Source organism: Acanthochromis polyacanthus, chromosome 12, assembly GCF_021347895.1.
Source record: "Acanthochromis polyacanthus isolate Apoly-LR-REF ecotype Palm Island chromosome 12, KAUST_Apoly_ChrSc, whole genome shotgun sequence".
Taxonomy (NCBI): domain Eukaryota; kingdom Metazoa; phylum Chordata; class Actinopteri; family Pomacentridae; genus Acanthochromis; species Acanthochromis polyacanthus.
The window spans coordinates 24,989,013-25,016,285 of record NC_067124.1 but is presented as its reverse complement, the minus strand read 5'-3'; the positions used below and the strand labels follow the sequence as shown (position 1 = coordinate 25,016,285).

The 27,273-nt window shown below is 40.0% G+C and overlaps 1 protein-coding gene across 6 annotated transcripts in view; it reads right to left on the bottom strand.

Annotated features, from left to right (window-relative positions):
• The window catches only part of sema6e (sema domain, transmembrane domain (TM), and cytoplasmic domain, (semaphorin) 6E), a 172,768-nt gene that overhangs the window by 37,375 nt on the left and 108,120 nt on the right, over positions 1-27,273 (bottom strand). For all 6 annotated transcript variants that reach the window (XM_051956794.1, XM_051956795.1, XM_051956793.1 and 3 more), the window contains 10 exons: positions 24,093-24,149; positions 23,582-23,683; positions 15,492-15,582; positions 14,156-14,278; positions 12,218-12,306; positions 11,784-12,001; positions 10,417-10,548; positions 9,998-10,153; positions 6,854-7,030; positions 6,282-6,419 (listed from right to left, as the gene is read on the bottom strand). In XM_051956794.1, coding sequence (XP_051812754.1) covers positions 6,282-6,419; positions 6,854-7,030; positions 9,998-10,153; positions 10,417-10,548; positions 11,784-12,001; positions 12,218-12,306; positions 14,156-14,278; positions 15,492-15,582; positions 23,582-23,683; positions 24,093-24,149 — 1,283 coding nt within the window. The remainder of the gene's footprint in view (positions 1-6,281; positions 6,420-6,853; positions 7,031-9,997; positions 10,154-10,416; positions 10,549-11,783; positions 12,002-12,217; positions 12,307-14,155; positions 14,279-15,491; positions 15,583-23,581; positions 23,684-24,092; positions 24,150-27,273) is intronic.

Sequence of the window (27,273 nt, the reverse complement as noted above, 5' to 3'; positions counted from 1 at the left end):
CTATGTTCAAACCAGTGAGTTTGCTTGCAAATGCTAAAACTGGAGAATTGACACATCAACATGCATACAACGTAGAAAATCTGAACTTCAGAGAAAAACTCTTTTCATCAGAAAAAAACACCCTTTTGCCCAAAAAGCAATGTTTTGTGCTTTGTTTTTCACACCATCACAGACTGAGAACTTCTGTGTATAAAGAACCTAAAATGACTCGCACCCCTGTGTGTGACTGCCTATTATAACACTGCATAATGCTGCTTTAATGAATCATTCATGTCTTAGCCATAAGGTACAGTTGCACCTCTTTCCACTCTGCCTCCCCCCTCCCTTCATCACAGGCATTCATCTACGCCGACATGACAGGAACGGACATCAGCACTAAAGTACTAGAAAGAGACTAGCGGGTCCAGCTGTGCTTTCGGTAAGAGATGTGCACTGGAGTCATTTGTTCTTTGTCTGACGTTGCTGTCATATGTGAAATTTATATGCAACATGGGTTTGTGCATGTCCCTTGCCAGTCTTAAAACCTTTAAATTTCTCTTTGCCATACTATGACGAGCACAGTGTCTAGGTTTGCCTGCAGTCATGGCATGTAAGGAACATCTATTAGCTGCTGAGGACTCATAACTTCCAGCTGTCATGTTGAGAAAATCTTGGGAACAACACAGTAATAACTTACTGGAAATGGTTTCAGCTAATATGATGCTGCTGGTGAGCAACTATTCTAGGATTGCAACATTTTTTACATTTACTTGATTCTAAATATGTATAGTACTGCTGTTTTGCTATGTCGTTTATAATGATTTGAAGTCATATTAGTGTTCTGCCAGGAACTGTCTCTCATACAAATTAATATTGGGCATCATTTATATCTGTAATTCTAAAGTGACACAACCAAGTGAGTTGTAAAGACATAGTAATATCGCTACATATATGTGAAACAGGCAACAAAAATCAGCAGAGATGCTCAAACAATCAATAGCTTGTTTTGAAGGAGAAAATGAAGGTAATGAATAAAATGATCACCCTAACTGTCCAAACATCTATCACAGTTTACAATCAACTTCCTGCTTTAACTTGGACCTCCTGTGCTCCTTGTCTGAAGAGTGTTCCTGTGTGATGAACAGTAATAGCTGTCATTTTAGGTGAGCTTAATTTTGGTTTTACATTCAAATACAGCAGTTTGGCAAAGTTGTCCAAAGGAAAATGGCAGCATGGTAGTGTATGTTTATGTTCAAGTGAGAAATCTCTCCAGCAGAAGCAGGAATTATGACTCTTGTCTGTAGGGAGCAAAGAACCAAACAATAAAACTTGCTACCGAAGGCTATCTCTTACCATCGATCATTGCTAGTATCGTTCCACCAGAACCGCTATATGCTCCTCTAACCTAAAAAAAAGGTAGACAGTGAACCCTCGTTTATCGCAGGGGTTACGTTCCAAAAAGAACCCGCGATAGGCGAAATCCATGAAGTAGTCAGCTTTATTTTTTTACAGTTATTATACAATACTGCACTTGGGAGAGTGCTGCAGCTGCAGCCAGGTGGACGCTGCGGCGGTACTTGTGCCTCAGAGAGCGGGCCGGCTGAATCAATTAGAGCAGTCGGGGGTGGGGAAGGCTCACGCCCGCGCTCTTCTCCTGGGGAGCGCGGCTGCGGTGGCCAGAGACGTCGGGGGAAAAGAATAAAAGGCTGCTCCGTCAGCTCCGTCTTTCAGGGTGTCTCACTACATGGAGACCAAGGAGAGAAATGATCCAGCGCTCCACAGCAGGCAGCGGCAGAGGAGACGAGGCGCGGAGACTGTTCACGTTGGTCAGTCCCTTAGCAAATCAGGATGCAGAACACAATGAACTGTTTAAAAAAGCATAAAAAAAACTGCACTAAAAAAATCCGTGAAACAGCGAAGCCGTGAAAGGTGAACCGCGTTATAGCGAGGGTTCACTGTATATCTATTTATATTTTATTCCTTAGGCAAAGCCTAAAAATAGTGGGGTTGTAAGTGTCAAAAGTTTTATATTTGCAACAATGATTCCTCAATATTTTGGACTCATCAACGAGGTCATCAGGGTTATCAGATCAATATAGATTTAAACACTGATAAAAAAGCACTGACAGATGAAGTGAAAAACATTGATTATCTCATTACAATGGCACCTGTCAGGATGTGGGCTATATTAGGCAGCAAGTGAACACTCGATGCGTGAGAAGCAGAAAAAATGGTCAAGCGCAAGGATCTGACAGGATCTTGACAAGGCCCAACTCTGATGGTTGGTGACTGAATCTCCAAAACAGCATCAATGGAGTGAAGGCTGGCCCATTCTTACAACAGCTACTTTAGCACAAATTGCTGAAAACCTGATTGCTGATAATGACAGAATGGTGTCAGAACACACATTGAACCACAGATTGCTATTTGCGGGCTGCATAGCAATCAGAGTGATACCTGTCCACCACCAAATGAATCCAAAGTGGGGATGTGAATGTTAAAACAGAACCTTTGAGCAATGGAAGAAGGTCGGCCCCATCTGATGAGTTACATTTATATCATGAACGCCCAGGTGCCAACTCCTCATTTTTGTGGGGAAGACAGGAAGCAGGATGCACTATCAGAAAAAGGCAGAGGTAGCGTGGTGCTCTGCCGCACTGCAAACAGGAATGGTTTGAGGAACATGACCAAAAGTTCATGTTAGCTTGGCCTCGAAATTCCTGCAATCTCTGCCCAATTGATTATCTGTGGGACACACTGGAGAAACTAACCAGATCCATGGAGGCAGCATCTCGCATCTTGCACGATTTAAAGAATATGCTGCTCATTTGGTCTTGGCACTCACACCTTCAGAGGTCCTGTGAAGTTCATGTCTCAATCGATCAGTGCCGTTTTGATGGCATGATGGAGATTTAGGCAAAATTAAGCAGGTGGTTTTAGTAGGGGTCATCGATATGTGTGTTTTTCTGGTGAGTAAATACAAATGCTACCTTCGAATTTCATTACAGTTCTGACGTCTTCTAGATTTCGGCAATTATTTTGATATATTACGACATTATCATAAGCTATAAAAAGAACAACCAAAACTATAATATAAAAATAAGACCCTAGCTGTAAATAACTGGAATGACCCTGTGAGGCATCCACAACTTACAATATACATTTATCCAAGTGCAGATGCTAGTATGAGCAAGTTGAATCAGTTCACGTAAAAAAAAGAAATATCTGTGGGAGCTGAAAATCCCTTGGCCTACAGATTTTTAAGGGTTTGGGGCCTCTTCTGCCCTTTTATTGTATTTTTTTATTAAAATTCCCATTTCATACAGTTTCTTGCCGCTGCTCAAAACAAAGCATTTTCTGAAAAATAATATTGGCAACAGGGCCTCGAGTGAAAAAAACAAACGTGATGGCACAAGCTACAGAGAGAGAGAAAAACAGAGCGAGAGCGAGAAACAAGATAAGAGTGAGAATAGAGAGAGAGCGAGAGAGAGATGAAATAAATCTCATCTGGAGGGAGACAGATTCATTGGTGTGGTTAAGGAGGATATGGCGGCTGAAACCTGACCTCCTGGCCAGTGCTGATGCGGCTTACGGGGCCCCTAATCCTAGGATGAGGTGTGCTGTAGCTCTAGTCTCTAAAAAGGATCCAGGGATGTAGCTGACCCGTGAGCTTAAGTAAAACGGGCCCTATCCATTTTCTACCAGTTCCTTCTTTTCCTTTCTCTCTGTCCTCCTGCTCCAGTAAAAGATAGAAAGACAGAAAAAAGCGGTGGCCACCATTTCTTGCTCTTGACCGATCAGCTGGATCCAATTTATGACTAAACGATGTTGAGAGCTTCCTCAGGCCTTTGCAATGAGGGGTTAGCATGCTATGGGGGTATATGCATTCCCCGGGGGAGCTGGGAAGTAATCCTTTCTCTGGCTGGAAGGGGTTGGAGAGAAGGGGGGGAGCTACGAGGGGCCACCATTCCTGACAGCCCCAAAAATAGATTCCAAAGCTGGAGCGCAAGTACATTAGCTGAGGCTAAAACATGGTCTGACAAAATGAAACTCTGCAGACAAAGAGAGACGCTTAAAGGTTCTGCTGTGCTCTGCTTATAAACATTTTCCTAGGAAAATGTTTTTCTTTGTACTGTTTAAAGAATTTACAGGAGATAGTGACCTATGGTGACTATGTTTGTGGGCCGATAAGGCGATGATTACACAAGGTGTATTCTTTTTTGTTTTTATGCACAGTCTCACTTTGGCCATAAAACCTTAAGTGGAAATTTAAAAAACAAAACTAAGTAAAAAACACTACATATCAAAAAAAAAAGTTCTTCTTCAGTCTTTAAATAAACCCCTAAAAATGTATTTGTGTACATCCAAGTTAGTTTTTCCATGACAATAACCTCTGGCTTAGCTATACATCTGTACTGTTGCCTCCACTAGAATGTGTCTCTATGAAACTCTCCCTCTCTCTCTCCAACTGGCCCTTTCTAGGAAAAAGTTCCACAAATCTTGGTAGGGGATTTAACCCTCTGAACTCCAAAACTAATAGGCGGGCTTAAAAGAATGAAAGAAAAAAAATTGCATTTATCAGAGCAAGAAACTGTAAAAATAAGTATAATCAATTTCCCTCCTCTCTTTAAAATAATCATGTTTAACTCTCAGTTGTCTGGAAAAACAATCAAATTTAAGTTTAAAATTGGTATAATTCCTTTAAATGATGGTTAACGAGTTGTAGCATTGTAACTTTGCAACACTCCACAAAAAGCTTCTTTTTTTTAAAATGCCATAGTTAGAAGTAGCTAGCCATGGTCATGCTGATTGATTGAGGGGGTGCAAGACTTTTATATTGCAGAGACAACTAAGCCCACAGTAAAGGAAAATGTGACAGGAACAAAAAATGCCCAGAAACTGCCTGGGGTTGAAAGAGTTAAAGAAATGTAAACATGTCTGTCTCTTCTCCCTCTACAAAAAAAAGAAGAAGAAGAAGCTGATTTCTTGGCCATCCATAAGCATGACTTATTCTAAGTTTTTTACACTTCTGTGAGAAAGACTCTAAATAGAAAAAGGATTGCTGTAACAATAGAACAAAATGAACACAAAGTACAAGTCTACCATTAATCAGCGAGCTCTAGACATTTGAAAAACCTGACAGTAAACAACAACAACTTCAAAATAAGGTTGGTGGTTGGGAAGAAATCAGATTACTGACTTGCTGCACACACAATATATTTTCCGATTTCCTGTGTAACCTCATTTCTCTGAATAACCACATTTTTTACTAGCTTGTAAAAAACTCAATGGTATAAACTCAGTAAAACTTGAAGAAAATACATTTAATAGGCATATATGCTTGCCATTTTTGCTTTCATTTACCAATTAACATGTGCTCACAAGAAATGCTCCTGATTACAGCTGTATAAAAACATGGGATCATGCAAACCTGACGGTCAAGCAGGGCTCTGAAGACCATCAGCTTAAAAAAAAAAAGCTAGATTTTTTACCACAGCATTTCTTATGTATAAGCCACACTGCACTCTCTTGCTGCTTAGTTTAATCTTGCGCTCTCTTACCTACCAATACCACAAATAACTTGAGTGCTTTTTGGGATAAAGTGAGCCAACCCAACTCCAGGAATCAAGCAGATAATAGCATAACATCTGTTCTCTGGCACAGGCTTTTGTCCAAAAGCCTGTAACAGCATTGCGAGTGGACACATTTCTTAAATTGGTAGCTGCAAAGGAAACTACTTGAGTTACCTGGCAGTGTGAGTGCCATTTTCTTCATGGCACATTTGGAGGAAACCTAAAATCCAAGCACAGTTACTGGGCACTAGTACAGCTTCTGTGACTTTTAAAGCATTTTCCAGAGATTCATTTTTTTCCCCATACAAAACTTTTCCTTTAAAGTCTTCAAGTGGCCTTTCAGTACCCAGCATTTTATGGCGGTTTGTCCCCAGTTCAATCCCTCTATTCTTGAAATTGCCTTGGACAAAACTTAACAGCTTGAGAAAAGACCTGTTAAGGGCTTCCTTACTTTCATTATCTATAAATTTATCAGTTGCTCAGTCTGTAAAGTTCTCAGAGTCATTGACATTTGATCCAAACTGCAGAACTGTTTCATTAACGAGGACAGAAAGTAGAGAAAATCCATGCATTTGAGAACCTAGAAGCTGTTGATACTCAAAAGTTTGAAGACTACAACTTTTAATGCTGCTGTTCTTGAGCATCCACAGAGGATAAATTTAGCTACAAGACAGGAGATACAAGCCCTTTATATATCAGTGGAAATGTTTTATTCTAGAGGTCACTCACTTCTTGCAGTTGCTGTACTCAGAGCAGCGGCTGAGCGGCACACGGATCACACAGCTTGAGAACGCCACGAACAGCGCATGATGATCCCGGTCCAACTCAAGACCCAGCACCCTCCTGTCCTCCCCTCGCACGTTGCATCTAGGAACACAGAATAACCACCAACTGTCAAGATCAGACATTTTCGATTTTGCTTCATTTTTAAATCAGCGCTGCAGACGGCTGGCACAGTCTGAAAATTATACAGAAAGCCGGCTGTGAATCAAACTCCATGCAGATAGACTTTCAAGCTGTGCAGTGAGAAAACAAAAGAAGACAGAAAAGAAAGCATCCCCTCTAGCTGTACAGGGTGATGCAAAGTGTTACAATAGACCAAAGAGTGGGTGGGCAGGACAGATCAAGGCAGAACAAGAAGAGGAGGAGAAGAAGCAAGAGTGGAGAGCAGGAAAGAACAGAGATACTAAGTAAAGAATAAAAAATGAATAAATGAAAGAGAAAAGGAAAAGAGGAGAGACAATTACTGAAAAACATGCAGCACTTAACACAGAAAAATAACAGAACATTGCCTATCTGACTTGTTAGGATTGTAGACGTCGATGTCTTCCAGGAGTTGGGTGTTGAAAGATGCATTGGCTCCCTCGGTGCTGGCCAGGATCTTCAACACATGGCCATTGTCTGAGCCAAGAAACACCACCGTGTAGTTCTTATACGGCCCTGCTGACGTATCCACTGCGATCTGGGTCAACTTAAACCTAGACAAGAAACAAGAAGAACATACCATTATAAAAGAAACAATGTTCAAAGCATAGACATATATAAGGAAGAGACGCAAAAGCAACAGGCACGATGACTAAAATCTAGAGTGAAGATTATCTAAACTGAAGCTGTCATGTCACTTATTTCCTGGTTAGCATCTTAACATTGTTGTTTTGCTTTGTTAAAGTCAATTTTTGGTGGTAAACAAAACAAACAGTGGGTGAGCTCATTGTATTAATCATCAGCATGCAGTCAGTCACTTCATCTGCCAACCCACCATTCCCTTCCTCCATCGCCTACTGTACATCCTTTAATACCTTCATCCTATTAATTCATCTACTAATCATCCATCCACCCACAGCCATTCAATCGATGCATCCTTCTTGTTGTTTAGCCACTTTTCTCACCACTTCTCGTTGCTTCTTGTTTAAAGCCCCAGCTTTCTATTTTCCGTTTGTATTTATAAGGAAGTCCAGTCAACTGCTGCTTGGTTTGGAGCAACACTGTGATTCATATTCATCCAGCTCCACAAGGTTACACCTGGGAGCTGCCCAGTATCACCACAGTCGTCTACTGCTGGCTCCACTGGAGCAGTTGAGGATTAAAAGCTGTGCTGAAGGGCACCTTGAGTCCAGTGGTTGTTGAGAGAGGGGATAAGCTTTACTCATTCATTTTCTCTGACTGTATTTTCCCTCTCTGGCCAGGGATTTGAACAAACGCACTTCCTCTAATAATTCTTTTGGCTTCACATTCCATCCAGATTCTTCTATTAAGAACACCAGCAGCAGCCTTAGTGCCCTCCCTTCTCCCTCAGACCCTCCCAGATGGTCCCACACAGGCTGGTGTGTTTACCCACATGGGCTAGACTGGCACGTCCCTGCAATGACTCGGCAGTACTGCGTGCTGCGCTTCTGGTTAGATTTCATTTTTGCAGCATCTCTCTGGGGAGAGGCAAGGCAGATGTGATGTTTTTGGCGCCAGATGCGAAGTGATGCATGTTTCCCCAGTGTGGAGTCACTGCAGCGTCTGGCTGGCTGCCAGGCTGCCTCTGCGTACTCCTGTATACTATGCGCCTGTACTTGTTTGTGTGTGTGTGTGTGTGTGTGTGTGTGTGTGTGTGTGTAGACTAAATCTGCGATGCGTATCTGCTGTGTACATCTATGTCTGAGGTTTGCGTCGTACTGCTAGAAACACTTGCGACACTTATCGCCGATTCAACGTTCACCCTATCATCATCTGATAACAGTGGATTCTCAAATGTCACAACATGCCCACTCCTACACACAGAGTGCCTTCCTCCCTTCAATGTGTGTTGCAGTGGAGCATCTGTAGGTCAGCACTCAAGGAATATCCTCTCCCTGTACACTGTGTCTTTGATGTGAGCTGAGATCGACTGTTGAATAAATCCGATGGGTTTTAATGAGGGACAAGGTTGTGTGTTCAACCTGAGCTCACACATCGATACCAATCACAGTTGCGAGTATGAAACATGGCTGGTACTCTGTGTTGCTATAGTTAATATTAAATCCATACTAACCAAAAAAGAGCCTACCCTGGCATTTTCTTTTAAAAGTACAGCCAGGGTCTAAATGACAACACACCAGTTATGTTTTTAAAGCTGCTCTTAATGCCGTTTTATGATTTATAAAGTAGTTTACTGGATTACATTAGAAACATTTGGAAAACTGCAAAGCTGACTTTGAGCTAGGAATGATCACAATTAAAAAAGTTGCAAAATACTGGAGGTAAAATTCTAAAATAAATGTGTTTTTAGAGCAGAAACAAACATTATTGCTAAGCTGACAAAGAAATAATCATGCACGTACTTTGACATTTGATTTCCTGTGCATTATCTTTTTCAAGTAAAACATTCTTGTTCTAGATTCTTCAAAATGAAGATTTGCATGTTTACTCTGATTTATGTCATTGCAAATTAAATATTTTTGGGTTTTTGACTGTTGGTCAGAAAAGGCAAAACATCTATGGAGCTTATGTTAGACTTCAAGAAAATATACAGACTTTTTTTTCCACAATTGTCAAAAAATTTTATAGATCCCATGATTAATTTCTTAAGAAAATTGACAAATAATTATTAGTTAAAGGTTGACATATTTAAATGACCAGCATGTAGTAGCAGAGTAAGAGAACCTAAAATGTAGGCCTTAACCAGAGCCAGTGTTTGGTTTGTCCATTCTGGGCTACTGTACAAACATGACAAGCTCTGTGGAAGAGGACGGGCTTCCAGTTTAGATACAAATGACTCATTCAAAGCTTAAAAAAGTGGCACGACTTGTATTTACAGATGATTCTACACTAATCAAAACATATTTATGAATATTGTACTCCTTTATAAAGTAAACAATGGGCACAATATAAGAAAATGCCATCATTAATTACCTGACGATGGTCAAAAAATTCCAAATCACAAGTCTACAAATCATCATGAAATTGGTTGTTTTCCTTGACCCACAATCCGAAGCAAAAAGAAATTAAACTTACAATGACACACTACATGGTTGTATGCTCTTTACAATGATTCTGTTTTACCGTTTCTGAAACAGAAAAGCCAGCACCAGTGATTGATTGGCATTTATGCTTGATGAACTGCTTACACCACTACCTAACTCCAAAGTATGTTTTAGGTATCTGTTCATTATTATAGCACCACTGGGTACAAGTCTGAGTCAGTTTTCAATAAGAGATACACTCAACTCAGTAATTTTAGTCTGTGTGAATGCTGAGAGCTGTTGTTGGCCTCTTCTTGGTGGAACCTTTCAGAGTGTATATAGTGCCTGCAGGTTAAGAAGCAAAGGCTGAAAAATTGTTTAGGTGAGCAAACTACAGTGTAGACTTCTCAACTGAAAGCTTTTGATGCTATGCTCCTGTCAATAAGACGTCATGCTGTGCAAGACAGAATCTGCTACATCACTTGTTCATCCATCCTTTTATCAAAATATATCTACCTGCTTGTGGTGCGGGTGAAATAGGGTTTGTCGTTGACCGAGGGGACGGACTCGTCCATTAGCGGATACGACTTGATGAAAGTCAGGGTGTCATCAGGGAAAGTAGTGGACGACTTGTATGTAGCTGCTGAACCCTCGCCGGCGCAGCAGCCTGGCCTGTACAACAACAGCAGAGAAAGAAAGAACAGCAGGAGTGAATCCGCTTCCATAGGCACAGATGTAAAAACACTGGCAGCTGTTTGTTTTTGGGGACGAGCAGGAGGGAAAATCAGGTGTCTTGTGTGACTGCTTGTTTTTTTCTTGTTCCGTGATGTCTGCACAGAACAATAACAGCAGCAGCTGCAAAAACTCTATTGTCAGAGGCAGAAAAACAAGCTCTTGGAAAGTGACAGTTTTCTATTTAAAGATGCATCTCTCACCTTGGTTTTGGGACTTGCTCCTCTGGAACAGGTGTCCATGCCGACTCGCTGTTCCTCTGTTCTTTGAATTTGCCACTGAAGGCCTTCTCTATGTCATCCATGTAGAAAGCACAGACTGCTGAACCAGTGATGCTGTGGAAGGGGCCATAAAGGAAGAGGACAATACAAAGAGCCAGATGAAGGGCTGGAATTCACCACCTTGTCCAATGATGGCACAATCTCTGTTTCTGAATTAAGGGCAATCCATCATACTGACTTCTTTCACAGGTTCGTAAAATGATTTTGTTCCTTCCTTTTGTTCTTTTATTGTTGCTGTTCTGAATGTATTCATCTTTATCTTAGTTTTTGCTTGAAATGTGCTAGCATTTTGTAACATTGCAGTGTGGGTATAGTTCAAGTTAAAAAAAATTAAAAACATCTTATTTATTTTTTCTTTCTTAGATAACAAATTGAAACACGCCTCTTATTGCAAATTTAGATTACAAGCAGTGTTTCAGATGCCTACATGAAATGCTTTCAGTCATTCCAGGGCAACATATTGTCATTTAGCTAATTGCTTCAGTTGTCTTTTGTCATGCAAAATAGTGGCACTGACTTTAGTCTCCCTGTGTCTTCACTGACAGTCAAAACAGTGGATCAAAGCCAAGGGGATATCTTAAAGTTTCAGTAGATACAGGCAAATGAGGAGCAACGAAACTGAAGTGTGAATCAGCAATAGGAACAACCACTGATTAATTACCAATAAACAATAGTAGCAGCGGTACTTAAACGACTGCTACAGTAGATTTTATTTTAAAAAAAGGAATATAGCTTTGTTGCAATGACCATTCTGGACTGAAATCAGAATCATTTGCTAGTGTAATGACTCTGTATATATATAATTTACTAACTCAGAAATCATTTCTGTGTATTGAAGTTACATATTAAGAAGTTGTTTCAATTAAATGAATCCAATCCAGCCTTAAAATGCAGTTCAAGCACACCAGCTCACAAATGACTCTGTTCAAACACTGTAAAACTACGTACTCTATGCCAAGCAATCACAAGCTGTAATTTTGGAGGAAGCCCCAAACCACAAGCAGACCAAACTAGTTGCTTAGATTTGCCACATATGAAACCCTGGTTGTCTGAATCTTTGTTTTTGAGGGTGTCATTGGTATACAGCAGTTGTAAGGCAGAAATGCTCAACAATGGAACTGGCTGCTTATTTTGCTTATGATGGGCTTTCTAGCATATAAAACACCTTATGGACACATTAATAGGGTAAAACACTTGATTTTGATTGGATGGGTCTTTAATTTTAGATTACAAGAATAACGCTGTACAGAGACATTCAATATTTTGGGATCAGTAAGAATAATTCCTACCTGTTTGCCTGGGTGGTGAAGACTCCAAGCACAGCTGGCCGGTGGTTGATCTGCAGCACGTTGGTCAGCGACTGCAGAACATCAAAGTAGAAGAAGGAATCGCCAGGCACAGAGCAGTTCAGCCGGGCTTTGAGGAATGATGTCCAGTAACGTTCCAGCACCCTCGGGGAACCTCCGTTGTCATTCTTACAAACACGAGCGACTCTGGAGAAAACCACCTGAGGGGACAGCAGTGTAAATCCCTTACTGATGACAACTGATGTATGAATCAACACACTTAGACAGAGCCAACATGGAATGCTGAGCAGCATTTGGGAATGTGGTTTTACATGTTAAGAGACGCTGCTTCTAGACTTCATTCTGCTCAGACACAAAAATGTTGACGCCACAAACCACAAGTCTGCCGAGTGTCTGGTCTCAAACATGCCCCTCACCTTGCCAAGAGTGGTGTACTCCACTGCAATCTCGCTGAAGAAAAAGTACACGTAGTTCCCATACTCAATAGCGTGGAGGAAATGGGGCTCTGCAGGAGACAAGAAAAAGAAAGAGTTTGTGTGACAAACATGCTGGCAGTGATGCCTTATATGTAATAATAAGCATTCATAAATAACTAATAAATAATTGATAACATATTTTGTGATCACTGTTCATTAGGAGGCTGGCAGTGGAGCTGCTAAATGCAGAAGCTCCATTTAGAAAAATGGTGAGTGCTCTAAAATGGCAAACAGTGATTTTAAAGAAAAGAAAAAAAAAACAGTGCGAGTAATTTTGCCAATCACAGACATTTATTGTGATAAAATAGCAGAGATGTTCAAAGATAGCAGTATCTGAAGTGATAAAAATACCATGACAACCATGCTCCAGTTAGACGTGAAAGAATTCATAGGGTTGGGATTCTATAGCATTTTATAGAATCTGAATTCAGAACTGAATCCAGTCATTGCATTTTTATTCTATCTAATCCTTTGACCATTTGGTTCAGATTCTGATGTTTGCAGGTAGCTGAATTAATAAATATTTAAAATACCTAAAGATACAGAACGAGTTGAGATTGGAGTGTAATATCCAAAATATTAAAAATTAGTGAAGAAATGAGGTATGAAATGTTGATTTATTAGGTACATCTTGCTAAAATGAATACAATCTAATGTAAACATCCTGCAATGAATCTTTGAAGGTTATAATTTTCAGTTTTTGTTGAAATTGTTTCAGTGTTGATTCAACTGTGTGTTCCAGAAAGACACAGTTTGTGGTATTTTGCAAACTGTATTGAAGTACAAGCAGAGTGCATCGTCTCACTGATTAAAACAGGATGGTCAAAATAATAAAAATGCTGCTCAGTATAAACTGCCTCCAAAATGATCATTATTGAATCATCAGCTTCCACTATCTGTTTAAACAAAAACTGCCATGAAGGTAAGATTTACTGCAGGACTCCTGTATTAGACTGCCTTAGTTTTAGCTACTATTTGGCGGCTCAGTGTATATCTCACACAATGAAATAACAGCTGTAGCCTACTTTGGCATGACTTTCTTTTCACAAGCACACTGCGGAAAATATCTTCCATCTTAACAAGTACTAATGATGAGATTAATACATTATTCAAAAAGATACAGCTGAAACAATTAATCAATCAACAGAGAATTAATCAGCAGCAATTATGATAATGATGATAAAACATTTCCATTGCTAGAGGGGTGATGCTGCTCTGATGACAGCAACAGTCTCCAACCCAAATCCTCCGTCTTTCAATCAGATATTATCAAACACATACTGAACGGGAGACGCAACATTTCAAGAGCATCTGGACCCTAATTTTACAGTGCTACCAGTCACTACACACACTTGGCCTGAAACGAAAACATCTCTTGTATAGCTTTGTTTGATTAATTGAGAAAATAATCTCATTAACTGTTGAGGGAGATGGCAGATTCTGTCAAATGAAAGTGATCAGATCATAACACTTGGGGAATGAAACAGTCAGACGCAGGATTAGAAACTGACATATGGTTTGGTATCAAATTATTGTTGTCTGAGCACAGACATCAGCTTAATAAAAACACAAAAACTAGATGTGAGCCAAATTACTTACATAAATTACAGCTAATGTAGTCTCTAATGCTGAGTACAGGCTAAAAATGAGGAGCCAGCTACCTGCATGTTTAGGATAAGGTTTCGTAAGAGGCTTGTTATCCTTGAAGCTCAGTGAATTATCAGGATCTGCAGGGTTAAAATCTCATCAAACATGACACCAGCTCTCTGATCCCAACCCATATCTGAGAATTTCCACACCTTGGGATCAACCACCTCACAGAGCCACCAGTGTATGTTGATCTGCTATTACACCTAAACATGTAAACACGATGCTCACCTCGCAGCCATTTGGAGTCGTACTTGACTGTACGAAGCACAGGGCTACTTTCTCCCAGACTTCTGTAAATAACTGCATCACTTGCCAAGAAGTCTGTCATTGTGGCCGAGTAGAAATCACCACCTGAGAAAAAATAAAAAGAGTAACTGAGATGCATTGCAAGGGATCCCAGGTCCCACTGATAACCCACTTCTCTTAAGTGTCTATTTTGGTCACAGGTGACTTTTATTGCTCTTTAAAAAGAGGGTAAGGAGAACAGATGAAGAAGAATGTGCCACTTTTCATAACACGCCATGTGAACTCTGCATAAATGTCAGTGGAAACCTGGCAGGACTGAGTGCAGGTTTGGCTCTCTCTTCTCTCCTCCTGGAACTTGACCCTGATGTGTTCACAATGTATCAGCTTGCTTCACTGCTATGATTAGTAAAGAAACTACAAGTCTAACCGCAAACCAGAATCTACGAAGGAGAAACTTCCGATGATACCTTTTCATGATCCATGCTTAGATACTGAATTACATTTACATTTTAGGCTTGCAGCTCATGCTCTTACCCACATAAAATTACAATGGTGGAATTCAACATACAGCTTAATATATTCCAGTATATATTATATCATCTTCCTGCTCAGTGAGCACATCCAACAATTACACATATAAGCTAAATTATGACAAATCATATACAATTTACATACCAGCTACCTATTTCTCAACGAATGCTGGTGTGTTTTGGAAAACTGAAGGACACTCTTCTACATTCTGACTAACCATGACCACGTGAAAATGATTAAAACTGACTTGAATCATGCTTGAGCGAACACAAGGTGCATCATATTATCATAATGAGGTAATATATTTATGGGCAGTTATCTTGCTTTGTCACATAATAACAGAGAATTGACATGATTTTAATGTAAAGACATGACTGATACAAAAATGCCTTCAAAATGCTCACTTAGATAATTCAAAAAACACCTAATTTTGCACACACTGGTTACACTTTTGATTCAGTGAATTAAGACAGCTGAATTTTGAAAACTGGTCTTGACTAGTGAGCTATTAAAATCCATCCCATCATGCAAGTCTGCTGGTGTTGGTGCACTGATACATCGCTTCAAGATGCTCTGTGGGCGTATTCACCTCATTTGAATAAGTAGATGTAATCAGTCAAGTTTGGAGATTTTTTTTGTTACCTTTAAGGACTTTATATTTACTCAGTAAAAACCGATTTGAATTTCAATAGAAAATATATAACAATACAAAATCAGCAGCAGTGGAACTTGAGGTTTCACATACAGGACCGTCTCTACAACCACAGGGTCATTCTGCGCTACTCACCTGCAAAAAGGCCGACATTGGACTGACGAGATTCGAACGGACATCGAGCCTGACCCACCACCTCCTCCCCTTCCTGCTCCAGTGTCGACATCTAGGTCAGAGAGGACACAGCAACAAAAGGATGCTTTATGAGGCCATATACAGAGCTGTAATGCTAACTCAACAGAAAAGTGGGATATAAAAAAAAATAACAGTGACATTTGTAAACACGAAAACAGTGTCAGTGTTTACACTTGTAAAGTCATGAAGTGTCTGCTGCTCCAATGGCAAAATCGATGAGCTGCAAACACCAAAAGTCTTAAATGCAGTCAGAACTGCGATTGAACAAAGATGATGTGTAAAAAAAACAACAATCTGTTCTAATAAAAAAGCAACACATGCATCCTAAAGATTAGTTTTATTTGATGTTTTGTATGCGGGTCATTTCCATAAAAGATGTGTGTGAAGTCTGAGGTCCTGCCGTCACAAGCAGAGAGGACAGTTTATCTCTCAGCCGCAGATATTAAGCTGCCATTTCCCAACCTGCTGTTAACAAGGTTGTAAACCTCAAATACGACAACAAGTAAAACACAGCAGTGTGCGTATATGTATGTGTGTGCGTGACGAATGAAGGCTGAACTCATGTGGAGCAGCTTTGACACCTTCTGTAGCAATAAGGTGACTGACACACATACACACTAACAGCCTATTAGCACACTGGCTTGGTTTATGTCACACTCATCTGACATGTGTTTGTGTAATTGCTGCTCTATTGTCATTCTACCATATGACATCCTAGTCATTAAGATCTTGTTTTGTTTTAGAACCACCTACAGTACGTTATCCAGATCTTTCATTATTTAATTAAACAATATTTGTATTTTATTTTTCAGATTGGCCTTTTTTTAGGGAAAAAATGTGTTGTATTATGAAATTGATAAGTTTTAGAAGGTTTGGTTTATGCCTGTCAGACGTTGCTGTCATTTTCTTACAGCAGACAAGCAAACTCTTAAACAAGGGACCCCAAGGACCACTGTGTCTTGGGCCTCCACTGCCGTCTTGCACACAGGTGACTTGTTCTCATCTTTTGAATACAATTTTTCAAGTGTTATGATGCAAAGTTAGATAAACGGTTTACATAAATTTGCTATTTTTTTGTTTACTTTTCATACAAAATCGGACGCAATGTCAGCCTGCGGGAAACATTGCAGAATTTGAAAGGGTAGGTTCAGCTGTTTAGTGTGATATTTAGTAGGCCGATGTCATAAAACAATAGGAACTTCTTGACTTAAAGATTCAGAAGTGTGAAATTGGGGGGAAAAAAGCAGTAAAGATATTACTTTGCTAAAGCTGATCTGTGTTTATAATGTTATTACTTCTGCATTGTTACATTCCTTGGTGTGCGTATGTGAATAAGTAGGGTTTTGTGTGTGTGTTTTTTCCCCCGTTTTCTCCCTTGTTCTCACAGGGTACGTCGGGTGGGAGTGGGCAGGTGCACCTGTGGCTCCTTACAATTAGCGGAGGTGGTAAAAAGCTGAGCCAACCTGATCAACGCTGCCTGTGGGCCAGGCCAGCTGCTAGAGTGCAGTGCTGGTGACTTGTGTTCTGTCTAACCTAAATAGTGTCGTGCTCAAAGGACTTTGATATCGTGGAATGAGCTTTATAATTAAGATTTGCTTTGTGTTGGACGTTGGTTTGATTTATTCTTTTGTGAATAAATAACTTTTCCGCTACATGATCAGTCCTCCTGCCTCTTTATCCAGTTTTCTTTATATGTGTCACTCCCCTCATCCTCTGGTCTCTGGGGACGGAACACACATGTACAAATATGTGACCACTTTAGTCTAAAGCTCATTTTATCTTCTTTCTTGTGATATATAAACATGCAATGACAGCATTGCAAAAAATATTAAATCTAGATATTACCATATCTATGCAACGATGAGTTCATAAGAAATCCATTCATTTAAGAGTAATGAAGTGAAGAGATGGACGCGGAGCAGATTGTACCCATGATTACATTTTGTTGTGCATGTACCATAAATTTATTTATATATTTAACTACTTTCACTCAAAATGTCAAATCTATATTTTCATTTAATACATGTCACACTCTGCTGCAGTAAACACTTGGAGAGCAATTCAACTGCAAAAAAGAGATGTGAATTGAAGAATTGAAATGTTTTTAGCATATCAGAATAAAAAAAATGGATCTTTCATGTTCATTTTATCAGATCAGATCATGAATTTTAATGGGTATGATTTTTGTATATTGCATCTTGCTTTGCGCTGTACAACACTACGGTTATCTTTTTACCGAGGTCTGCCGAGACACTGAGCTTAAAGCCAACTCTGGTATAACAGAGCGATCTGACAGTTTTTATGAGCTCATCTGGAGCCATTTAGGTGTAAAAACCCAGGACATGTGGGTGTTGGGTTAATGGCTGCTCTGTGTACAGCTGACAATATGATCATCTGGTGGGGGAGTAAATAAGCAATTCAAAACTGTACAATAGAATTTTGGCATCTAAACTGTGCAGAAATATCCCCAGGGATGTGTAGGAAAAAACATTTTAGATTCTTAAATGTGTGTGTGTGTTTACGCTCCACTACACCCCTGTACCTGATGCAATCCAACACAACAGCTCTGCCCTCCACTTCTCTGGAGCTTCAAGTGTTCTGACTGAGTCTCTACTTTGTGTTGCTGTTGTAGCAAAAAGCATTATATTGCACTTGTGCCTCTTTTTGTGTTGCCACCTCCTGTACAGCATCAAAGGGTGAACTTTGGTTAGATTTGGTGGAAAGAGCTTTTCACAAAAAACATGAGAGTCACAGAAGTGAAGTTCACAAAGTGGCAAAGACTAAGTGCTTTTAATGGCTTTTGCAGTTTGGCTTTTAACACAGGAAGCAGACACATGGAGAGAAGCAAGAAAAAAACAAAAGAATGTGACTGAACACAGTAAGATATTCACACAGAGGGATTAAATGTTCAAATTTAGATCAGTGGGACACTTTTATTTTGAGTTTTCTTGGTAATTGTAACTCAGCATGTTTAATTTTTTGATGTTTTTCTTGACAAGTGCTTACCATAATGCCAAAAACTAATACTTTTTACACTCACAAGGTTCACATGGGGTTAATTGTACTCTGCAGAACTTATTAAGTAAGGACTAATTCCTCCAAAGTAAACTTCAGCAATGTGACTGTAAACCCACAAAAATCGTCATCAAAAAAATGTGTTCAACCAAAGAAAAAGAAATAATTCAGTTTAATCAGAACATTTGTGCTCTTCAAATGAAATAGAATTCTGTTTAACATTTGAATAGAAATTAACGTATTCTACTAACTTCTCAGCACAGCAGTTTGTTAATCACAAAAAACAGACGTCTGAAATCAGAGACAACTGAGGATTCAGCAGTTGTGCAGTGACTGCGGGGTTGTTACTCTAGCAGGCAGATGAGGACAGACGGTTTTGACGCTTCAAGGTTTTGTTTTATCATCAACGCATGCTGAAGACAGCCTCTCTGTTGTCTACAGACCAGCTGTCTCAGCAGCCTGGTCAGTGAAGCTGCCTATTTATGGTGGTTCATCCGTTCACGTCTTTGACCAACACACACGCATGCACGCACAGACTCAATCCCCTACTGTCCGCCACAGATTTTTCGAGGAGTCCCAGAGACAGATTCCTTGATATGATTTATACTTCCTCCCTCTCTCCCCAGCTGTCTGGATAGTCATCTCTTGTACATTTTTCCAGATGAGGGAAAAAAGATGAGGGGTGTGGAACACAGATGGGGGAGGGGGATTACAGAGAGAAGGAGCAAAAATGTGTGGATATGCTTTGGCAAAACTGTAAATCAGCTTCTTTACCAAAGGGAGTGAGTGGCAGGGAGGTGATAACATTTGAATGTAGGTCAGTGCACAGTTCTATAAACATTTTACATCAACCTCTCTGCAGGACCTTCAGGATATCCAAGGCAGGATTTGATCCTGGAAAGTACTTAGGTGCCATCAGCCTGACTGGGCAACAATTCAACACTGAAATGTTGACTTTTGCTTCTCCAAAGCTGGGAATAAACAGGGTCTTATTCAGAGTCAGGGTCTTATTCACATTTGGAAGTGTATGGACGGTTACCACCTTTGCAAATTGCAAAACACAAACGCACAAGTGTAAGAAATAATTGAAAGAGCCTGCTTGTCCTCTGAAGTAAGCCTGTCTAGCTAATTAGCACAGTAACTTGTTTCCAAAGCTAGGAGTGGCGTTCTCATTATCATATGTAACTACAAGATATGGAGCCACAAGTGAGAAAAAGATTTAATCAGGACTAAAGATCCACTACATGGAAGCAGTGTGACACCTAACACATATTCTAACTCCATTTACAGAGTTTAGCAGGCTCTGTCATGCTCTAAACTGCATTTTATTACAAATGTTTGTGTATTTATGGAATACATTGGAAAAAGAATTGCCCAGCTGTTTGTTTGTCCCACTGTGGAAATGAAAATCTAATAACATACTGACTGTATTTTTTCAGGTAAACTGTTCATGTTATAATTTGCTGAAGTTATTCCTGCTGTTAAACACCAGCAATACAGGACTATTATCTATACCAGGTATATGTTATACACCCACCTCTGGGTAGGAATGGGGCACTGCTTTATATTTAACCAAAAAACAGCAACACACACATATACACACACACACATACAGCATATAAATACACACATACACTGTTCTGTGACTTCAGCATTTAAAGTAGCGCTGTCTAACCAACACATGCAGGAAACAAATGCTTCTTATTTTATTTTCCCTAAAATGTCAATAAAAAACATTTCACTCGAACACTATACGAAGTCGACGCAGCAGACACGAGTTGTGCGGTAAGCTGAGGTGGGTTTAAATCTGGGGTAGGCAGTAATTTTTTTGTGCATCACTGGGGGAAGAAAAACTTTCCTAACCTCATAGAATATTGCAATTCAAGTGGTCTAAGAGGAAAATACACTTCTGCACCTTTTGGCTTTTGGTTGTGCTGTCAGCGTTTGGAAAATGGAATAATGGGGTGGATAGGGGACTTTTCATCCAGGAGAGTGGGGTTTGACTCCCAGGTGGAGCCACAAATGAATGTTGTTGAATGTTGATTTTTAGCTGTATTATCTTTACAAGTTTAAAGTGCATGCTTGTCTGGTGGGAGGGGCATAGAACAAAGATGGAAGAGCTACAGTATATTTTTAAACTTTGGAAGGATTTCATTTTTAAGATTTCATGTTTTTTGGTGTTTCCAGATTTTATGGAAAGAAAATGTTGATAATGCTTGCAAAATCCATTAAATTATCCAACTATATTGCAGAAAAAATATTAATAGTGGGTTACAACAACTTATGTATTAGCCTAATGTCAAACTGGAGTCAGTTCTAATTATTTATATAGTATTAAGCAAAGTAATCCATAAGAGTACATAAAATGTTACAATCGTATCAGTTCTTACATGTGTAAAATTGTAATCTAATAAGAAATTAGTAATTAAATCTGGCCTATTTGTTAAGTATAAAGCTGGTACAATAAATATTTAAGTAACTTAATACACTATATAATATTATTTTTACTACATAATTACAGCACAGTACACACATCAAGTATAGTACTCGAGCAAATTCACTGAATTACATTTCACACTGCTTTACCTACCACTGGTCTATACATCTTTTTGGCATCCACGGTGGGAAAACATGCTTCATTAATACCATTTCTTCCTATGAAATCCTTTAAGTCTAATTATTATCCAATTTTGCTGGCCACTCACCTGGAAACCCTAGAAGGACCCTGGGTTTTCTGACCCCCTAATATGAACCACTTGGCTGGTTCAATAACAGTGAAATGTGAAGTCTAGAATTATTCAGCTCCCCTTTGGGTTTCAGACTCCCCCGCTTTGTTAGATTTACAGTCTGTACTGTAGAACTTAAACTCCCTCCTCTTCTAACGGCCGCTGGCTGTGATTCACAGTCCAAACCTGTGATCTCACCTCTGAGCCTCCAGTGCAACGTCATGTCGTGTTTTATTTGACAGACCTCAAACTGTTGGAGCTTTACCTTCGCATTGTCCTTAAACAAAAGGTATCTGTTCCTCTACTAAAGCATGGTGCTTTTCCTCAACTAGCACGACTGTTATTTATCGCTGGAGCGATGGAATAACCAAGGAGACGGGGTGCAGCTGAGTGCTTGAGTCACTGGTGTGCACTCGTCCCTCGACTCTGTACTGTCTTTCCCCATTCCATTTCCCTCCATATCCTCCCTCAGCTTTATCGTGTCAGAGGTGTGAACAAAGCCGTTGTATCATCACTACCATCAGCATATTTTGTATCCTGTCAACAGATTGCTCTCCCTTCATGTTGTTGAGCCAACATATTGTTCCACCAACATTAAGCATTTGAAGTCCCCTGGTCGTGTAAAACAAAAATATGGCAACACTCACAGTGAACAGTTTGAGCTCAGTGCTGCTAATATTTGATAAATATGTGGACTCATGTCTCTTTCAGGAGAAAATGTCTAGCGCCACGATTAAAAAAGAGCTGTATGTGTCAACAAGTATATGGTAGTAAAATTTTAGTGTACAAGAACTGTGCTTCTTCATAAGCGTAGCTGTCTGCATTTGGCATTTGTGCCACGGTTGTTCAGACTGTCCCTGTTGATGTATTTAATCATTTTTCCAGTGTCTGCAGTTTGAGCTCACAGCTGTTTGTTGGATCATCATTGAGAACACAAACTGAAGTGCTGACTGCCAGACTTCTTTTATAGCTGACAAATGCTGCATTCAACCTGGTATGACCCATCTTTGTGGGTGTTATTTCACAGTGGGTGTATTTTTCCAAGTAGTGTCATCCATTGTTCACGCTCTAGCTGACAATCACAGATGTACTGATAAGAAGATACTAAGTACAAGTGTTCCATATGTTTTTCTGACCTTCCTCTTTTATAATTTATTCTATGCTGCCCATTTTATTTGTGCTTGCTAATATTTATTTATAATAATGCACAATATTTTGCCATCATATTATATTGTTGTATGATAAAAACACTATTTTTGAGAAGGTCTTTAACATCAACATACCCAACTCTTTACTAACCTATATCACAGCCATATTCCCACAAGCAAAGTTTTTAAAATACAGATTTTCTTGAAAAATATTAGCTGAAAATTTCAGCATCAGTCAGGCTTTACTGTCTTCCCCCTGGTGGAATGCACATTGACTGTGTAAAATCGCAACATTGTGCAGAATTTTGTTAGCCTAGCCGCGCTAGACCCAGGTCTGAAGACACAAGGGTCTAGGAACTCTCGACAGGTAGGGAGGTGGGCTAAAAGGTGGTCTTTCAAATCACTCTGCAGCAATTGGGTAGGTATACAACCAATCAGCACAATGAATAGGCTGACGGAGTTCCTAGAGCGCCGGAAATCAGAGGATGCGGTAGTTCGGTGAAGCCTTATTTATACAGTCAATGGGTGAAGCTCATGTATATTACAGACATGTTAACAGAAAGATTATTCAGAGACTGTGCTAATGGAGTTCAACGACTGTTGTCGTTTTTGTTGTGGACCCTGGCAGAGAATTAAATTCGTTGCCGTGGGTTGTCTAGCATGGCTAGGCTAGTTGTTTCCGGTTGTTTCTGTCAGAATCGTCGCGCCTCTGTCGTCAGTTATGCCCGCCTTCTGACTCTACACTTCATGGTGATTCGTCGGCCAATTTTAGGAGCATCCAACCTTGAGGCTTACTGAGGGTAACTAGACCGACCCTGGCAGAGAATTAAATTCGTTGCCGTGGGTTGTCTAGCGCGGCTAGGCTAGGATTTTGCCACTTTTGCTGGTGTATAGACATATATTCCGTCTCTCTGACCTGTACTTATGAAATGATAACCCTGGTAATAGCACTTCCACATAAAGCCACTAACATGGTATTAGCTGAGCCTACAGTTTGCCATTTCCACTGGCAAATCAAATAATGGGGTGCAACTGAAACAGCACACAAGGACACAGCTAAACAGATCTCATAACAGCTGTAATATGATCTCTTATCAGTAACTGAGGCCAAGAGTCAGTACACAGCAGTGCAGCATCTTACCTTATAGTTACGGCAGGTGGGGTTGAAAGCATTGGTGCCGCAGGCGAACAGCGTCTCGTCATTGCGTGGCACTAGCACTTTGATGTAGTTGTAACATTCGTCCTGTCAGGAGGAAAACAGCTTGATGTTATTGTTCATCAGGGAGCAGGTCCATGTTGGCTACTGGCACGCAAGCAACACAATCAAAGCAGGACTTGCAGCAGGTAGACGGTGCATTTTACTGGCTGACACACACACAACAGCCATTATCGTAATCCCCAGGCTGATTCTTGTGGTTTCACTGCAGCTCTAGAGTAAAATGCGATGCCAAAACCCCAGTCTGTCGTCTCCTGATGGCTGTGGTGCCGATTCTGATAAGCTACCAGCACACTACCTTTGCTTATTACAGAACTTCACTGTGAAAGAAACGGTGGCACAGGCAAATGCAGAGAGCGAAGGAACTGAGAAGGAAAACTAAGAACAAAAATGCAGAGAAACTAGGATGTGTATGTGTCTGGAAGATAATACTCACGCTGTTTTTCCCTCTCACAGTGCACTTCTCCACATCCTTCGTCTTCCAAGTCAGTTTCTGAAAAATTAACAGACAGCCAACTGTCAGCTCAAAGACAATCTGTTTCTCCCCATCCCAGCTTTTGTTGAGCTTAATCGTTCAAGTGCTATTACGAGACAGCTGTGATGAAGATCTCATTAATTTCAATAAACTACGGTGGAGAAAACAAACAAACAGAGAAATATTGGGGATGCCTGCGGCAGCCTGAGCAGCTCATCAGTGGGCATTGTGGCTTGTCTGTGATAAAAAAAATCCCTCTGCAAGATTATTCTGCATTTTTGAGAATGCATACACACAGCGGAAACAAAAGAAGCACAGAAAGATCGTCGTTTCACGTCACTGTGTATATGATGAGGAGTGAGTTAGCCGCAATTAACCTCCTGGTCAAAAGTCCTGCCCTTATCCTACACACACAGCTCCAGTCGCCCGATGCGCTGTTACAGAAAAAGATCCATCAACTTGTTAACAAGCTCAGCCAGCTGAAGGATTAATGTGCTTCCATCCACTGTCAGCTAATTTACTGACCAAATTTTCTCAGAGCTCATCGATGCCTCCGAGAATACTCAGCTATGTACACGCCTGTTTCAGTTCAGCTCCTTTTGTCAACAACTCCCAACAGCATGTGAGCATTAGAAACCTGATGTCTTAGTCAATGACATGCTATGGTATTATGGGATGGCCTCTGAGCAACAGCAGGCAAATCCAGTGTTGTAGCCAGAGTTTGAAATGACACTTTTGATGTTTCATACTTAGAGTACTTGATTTTACTCACACATTACTCATACCCATGCCAAATTTTGATTCATACTGTTTTATTTGACTTGTAAGATTAGAAATGACAACTAAGTGACAAAAGATGGTAGGACAATGTGCTAGAGATAATAATAGTTTTGTGTTTTAAAAAATATTTTTAATAGAAATTCAATTTCACAAACTATTCACTCTCCTTGAAACCATCACAAACAGCAGTCAAAGCATTTCAATAAATGCGAATCTTTCACTGGGGTTTTGGACACATCCATTTTTTGATAACATGCAGATTTTCGAGGTTGGAAGGTTTTCTCTGCCATCACTCTCCTCTCCTCTACAGTTCCCTCAACAGCTTTCTTGATGGGACTTAGGTCTGGACTGTGCCTGTTCTGCTGCAAAAGGTGGAGAATGTCTTCTGTTAACCATTTCTTAACCGCTTTGGCTGTATGTTTCAGATTAGTGTCTTGTTAGAATTTCCAGTGCTGCTCAAGGCCAAGTTTTTTTTTTCTGCAAACTGCTTGAAGTTTTCCTCCAGAATCTTAATGTAGTGCCCTTCTCTCATGATGCTGTTTACTCTGACAAGGTGCCTGACCCACTGGTTGAAAAACACCACAAGCAGTGCTTCTCCTTTCTTTTGCCAAACAAAAGCTGTGTCCCTATGTCCAAGGAACTTTTTTAATCTCATCTGTCCACAGAATTGATGGCCAAACGCTTTCTTCTTTGTCCAGGTGAACTTCTGTGTGTCTGTCTTGAAGTGTTGCTGGCATTGTTCAGTGTCCATGCATACCAGCACTGTTCAGTGTCTGCCTCAAGATGCAGAAACCACAATTGCGCATATTCATCAGGATGTTCTTGGTGAAGATCTTTGGATTTTTCTTGGCCTCTACCATTCTTGCCATGTGGTCACTCTTGGCTTTATAATCATGACCTCAGAGAATATTCACAATGTGGAACTTCTTGTACTTTTTGGCTACACTTTGCTCTGTGTCCACTGGCACTTGAAAACACTTGGATATGATTTCAAAGCATTTCCTCATTCTGTAAGCAAACAATGTGCAACTCTGTCATTAATGGACTTTTAATAGCAAGTATAAATCAACATTTATCACGGGGATGAATAATGACATTTTAAAGCACATTTAAAATTATTGTCTTGATTCTGTGTCTGTATTATGTGTTCCTATTAAATAGTGTGCCTGCGTTGCAGAAATACCTTGAATCGTATGTCCCTGTGTCCTCACTAAATGAAGAACATCACAGTTTGTATAACAAAAAAAACAACACCACAAACAAACAAAAAATAATAACAAAACCAAAGATGAGTTCAAGTCCAGAGTGTTACATAGTGGGAAGTATTGCACAAAGCCAGAGAGTCTTTCCGTTTACCCCCCAGCTCCAGCCTCACAATAAGCCACCTTGTTTTAAAATACATTTTGATTCCTTATTGGAGTTGAAGTTTCACTTTTCTTGGACCATAAGGCCCTGAAATGCAATTTATCCCACAGGCCCTTTGTTCTTTTTCTCAGGGCTGGTTTTCGATTTTGTCGGATAGCTTTCAGCCCAGCAGTCAAATCAGAAAGTACTTGGAACAGGTGAATTCAACTACAAGGTAGACAGAAAAACTGTCAGCATTCTCGAAGAAGAGACATGCTCCTCTTGTGAAGAGATTCCTGTTTCACGACTACAAAGCACAGACATTTTTCCACATCCACTGTTTATGATAAATATAATAAGGAATATATTAAAGAATACGGCTGCCGTTATTCTTGTCTTTCGTTCTTGTCAACGAATTTCAAGAACAAATCAGAACCAAGGATGTGTCAATAATTCTCTCAGCATTTTCTGACTGGCCTTCCTCGTCTGTTGCACATTGTTGAGGGGGAACATTCTTAAAAACAGGCTTGGAGAGTAATGGAGTATGTGGAATGGAGTTGCGTAATTCATATGCAAAACAAATATTTTACAAAATAAAAAAATAATTAAAGTAAAAATGGGGGATTAATAGTGGGAAAACATTTTCAAAAAATATTTTTAAATAGACTGAAGGGCAAAATGCTACCATGCCAGGATTGCCCACTGGGAGTGTCAGCTTTGGCAAGAGACACACCTTCTGGTTTCTGTTTGCCCAAAGAAACGGCAGCAAGACCCATATGAGCATCTCCAAAACAACAAGTCAGGAAATCAGGAACTCGCAGTAAATGACACTATGTACTTTACTTCAGACAGATTTTATTGTACCACACAGTTTCACAGTTTAGCAGCTTGTCTAATCATGTGTTACAGATGTGCTGTCATCAGGAGAAATATTTTCCTTCATGTCAGGAAACATTACTGCATGTATGGATGCTTTCTACAAATGTGACCTTATTATTAAAGTAACCAAAAAATAGGC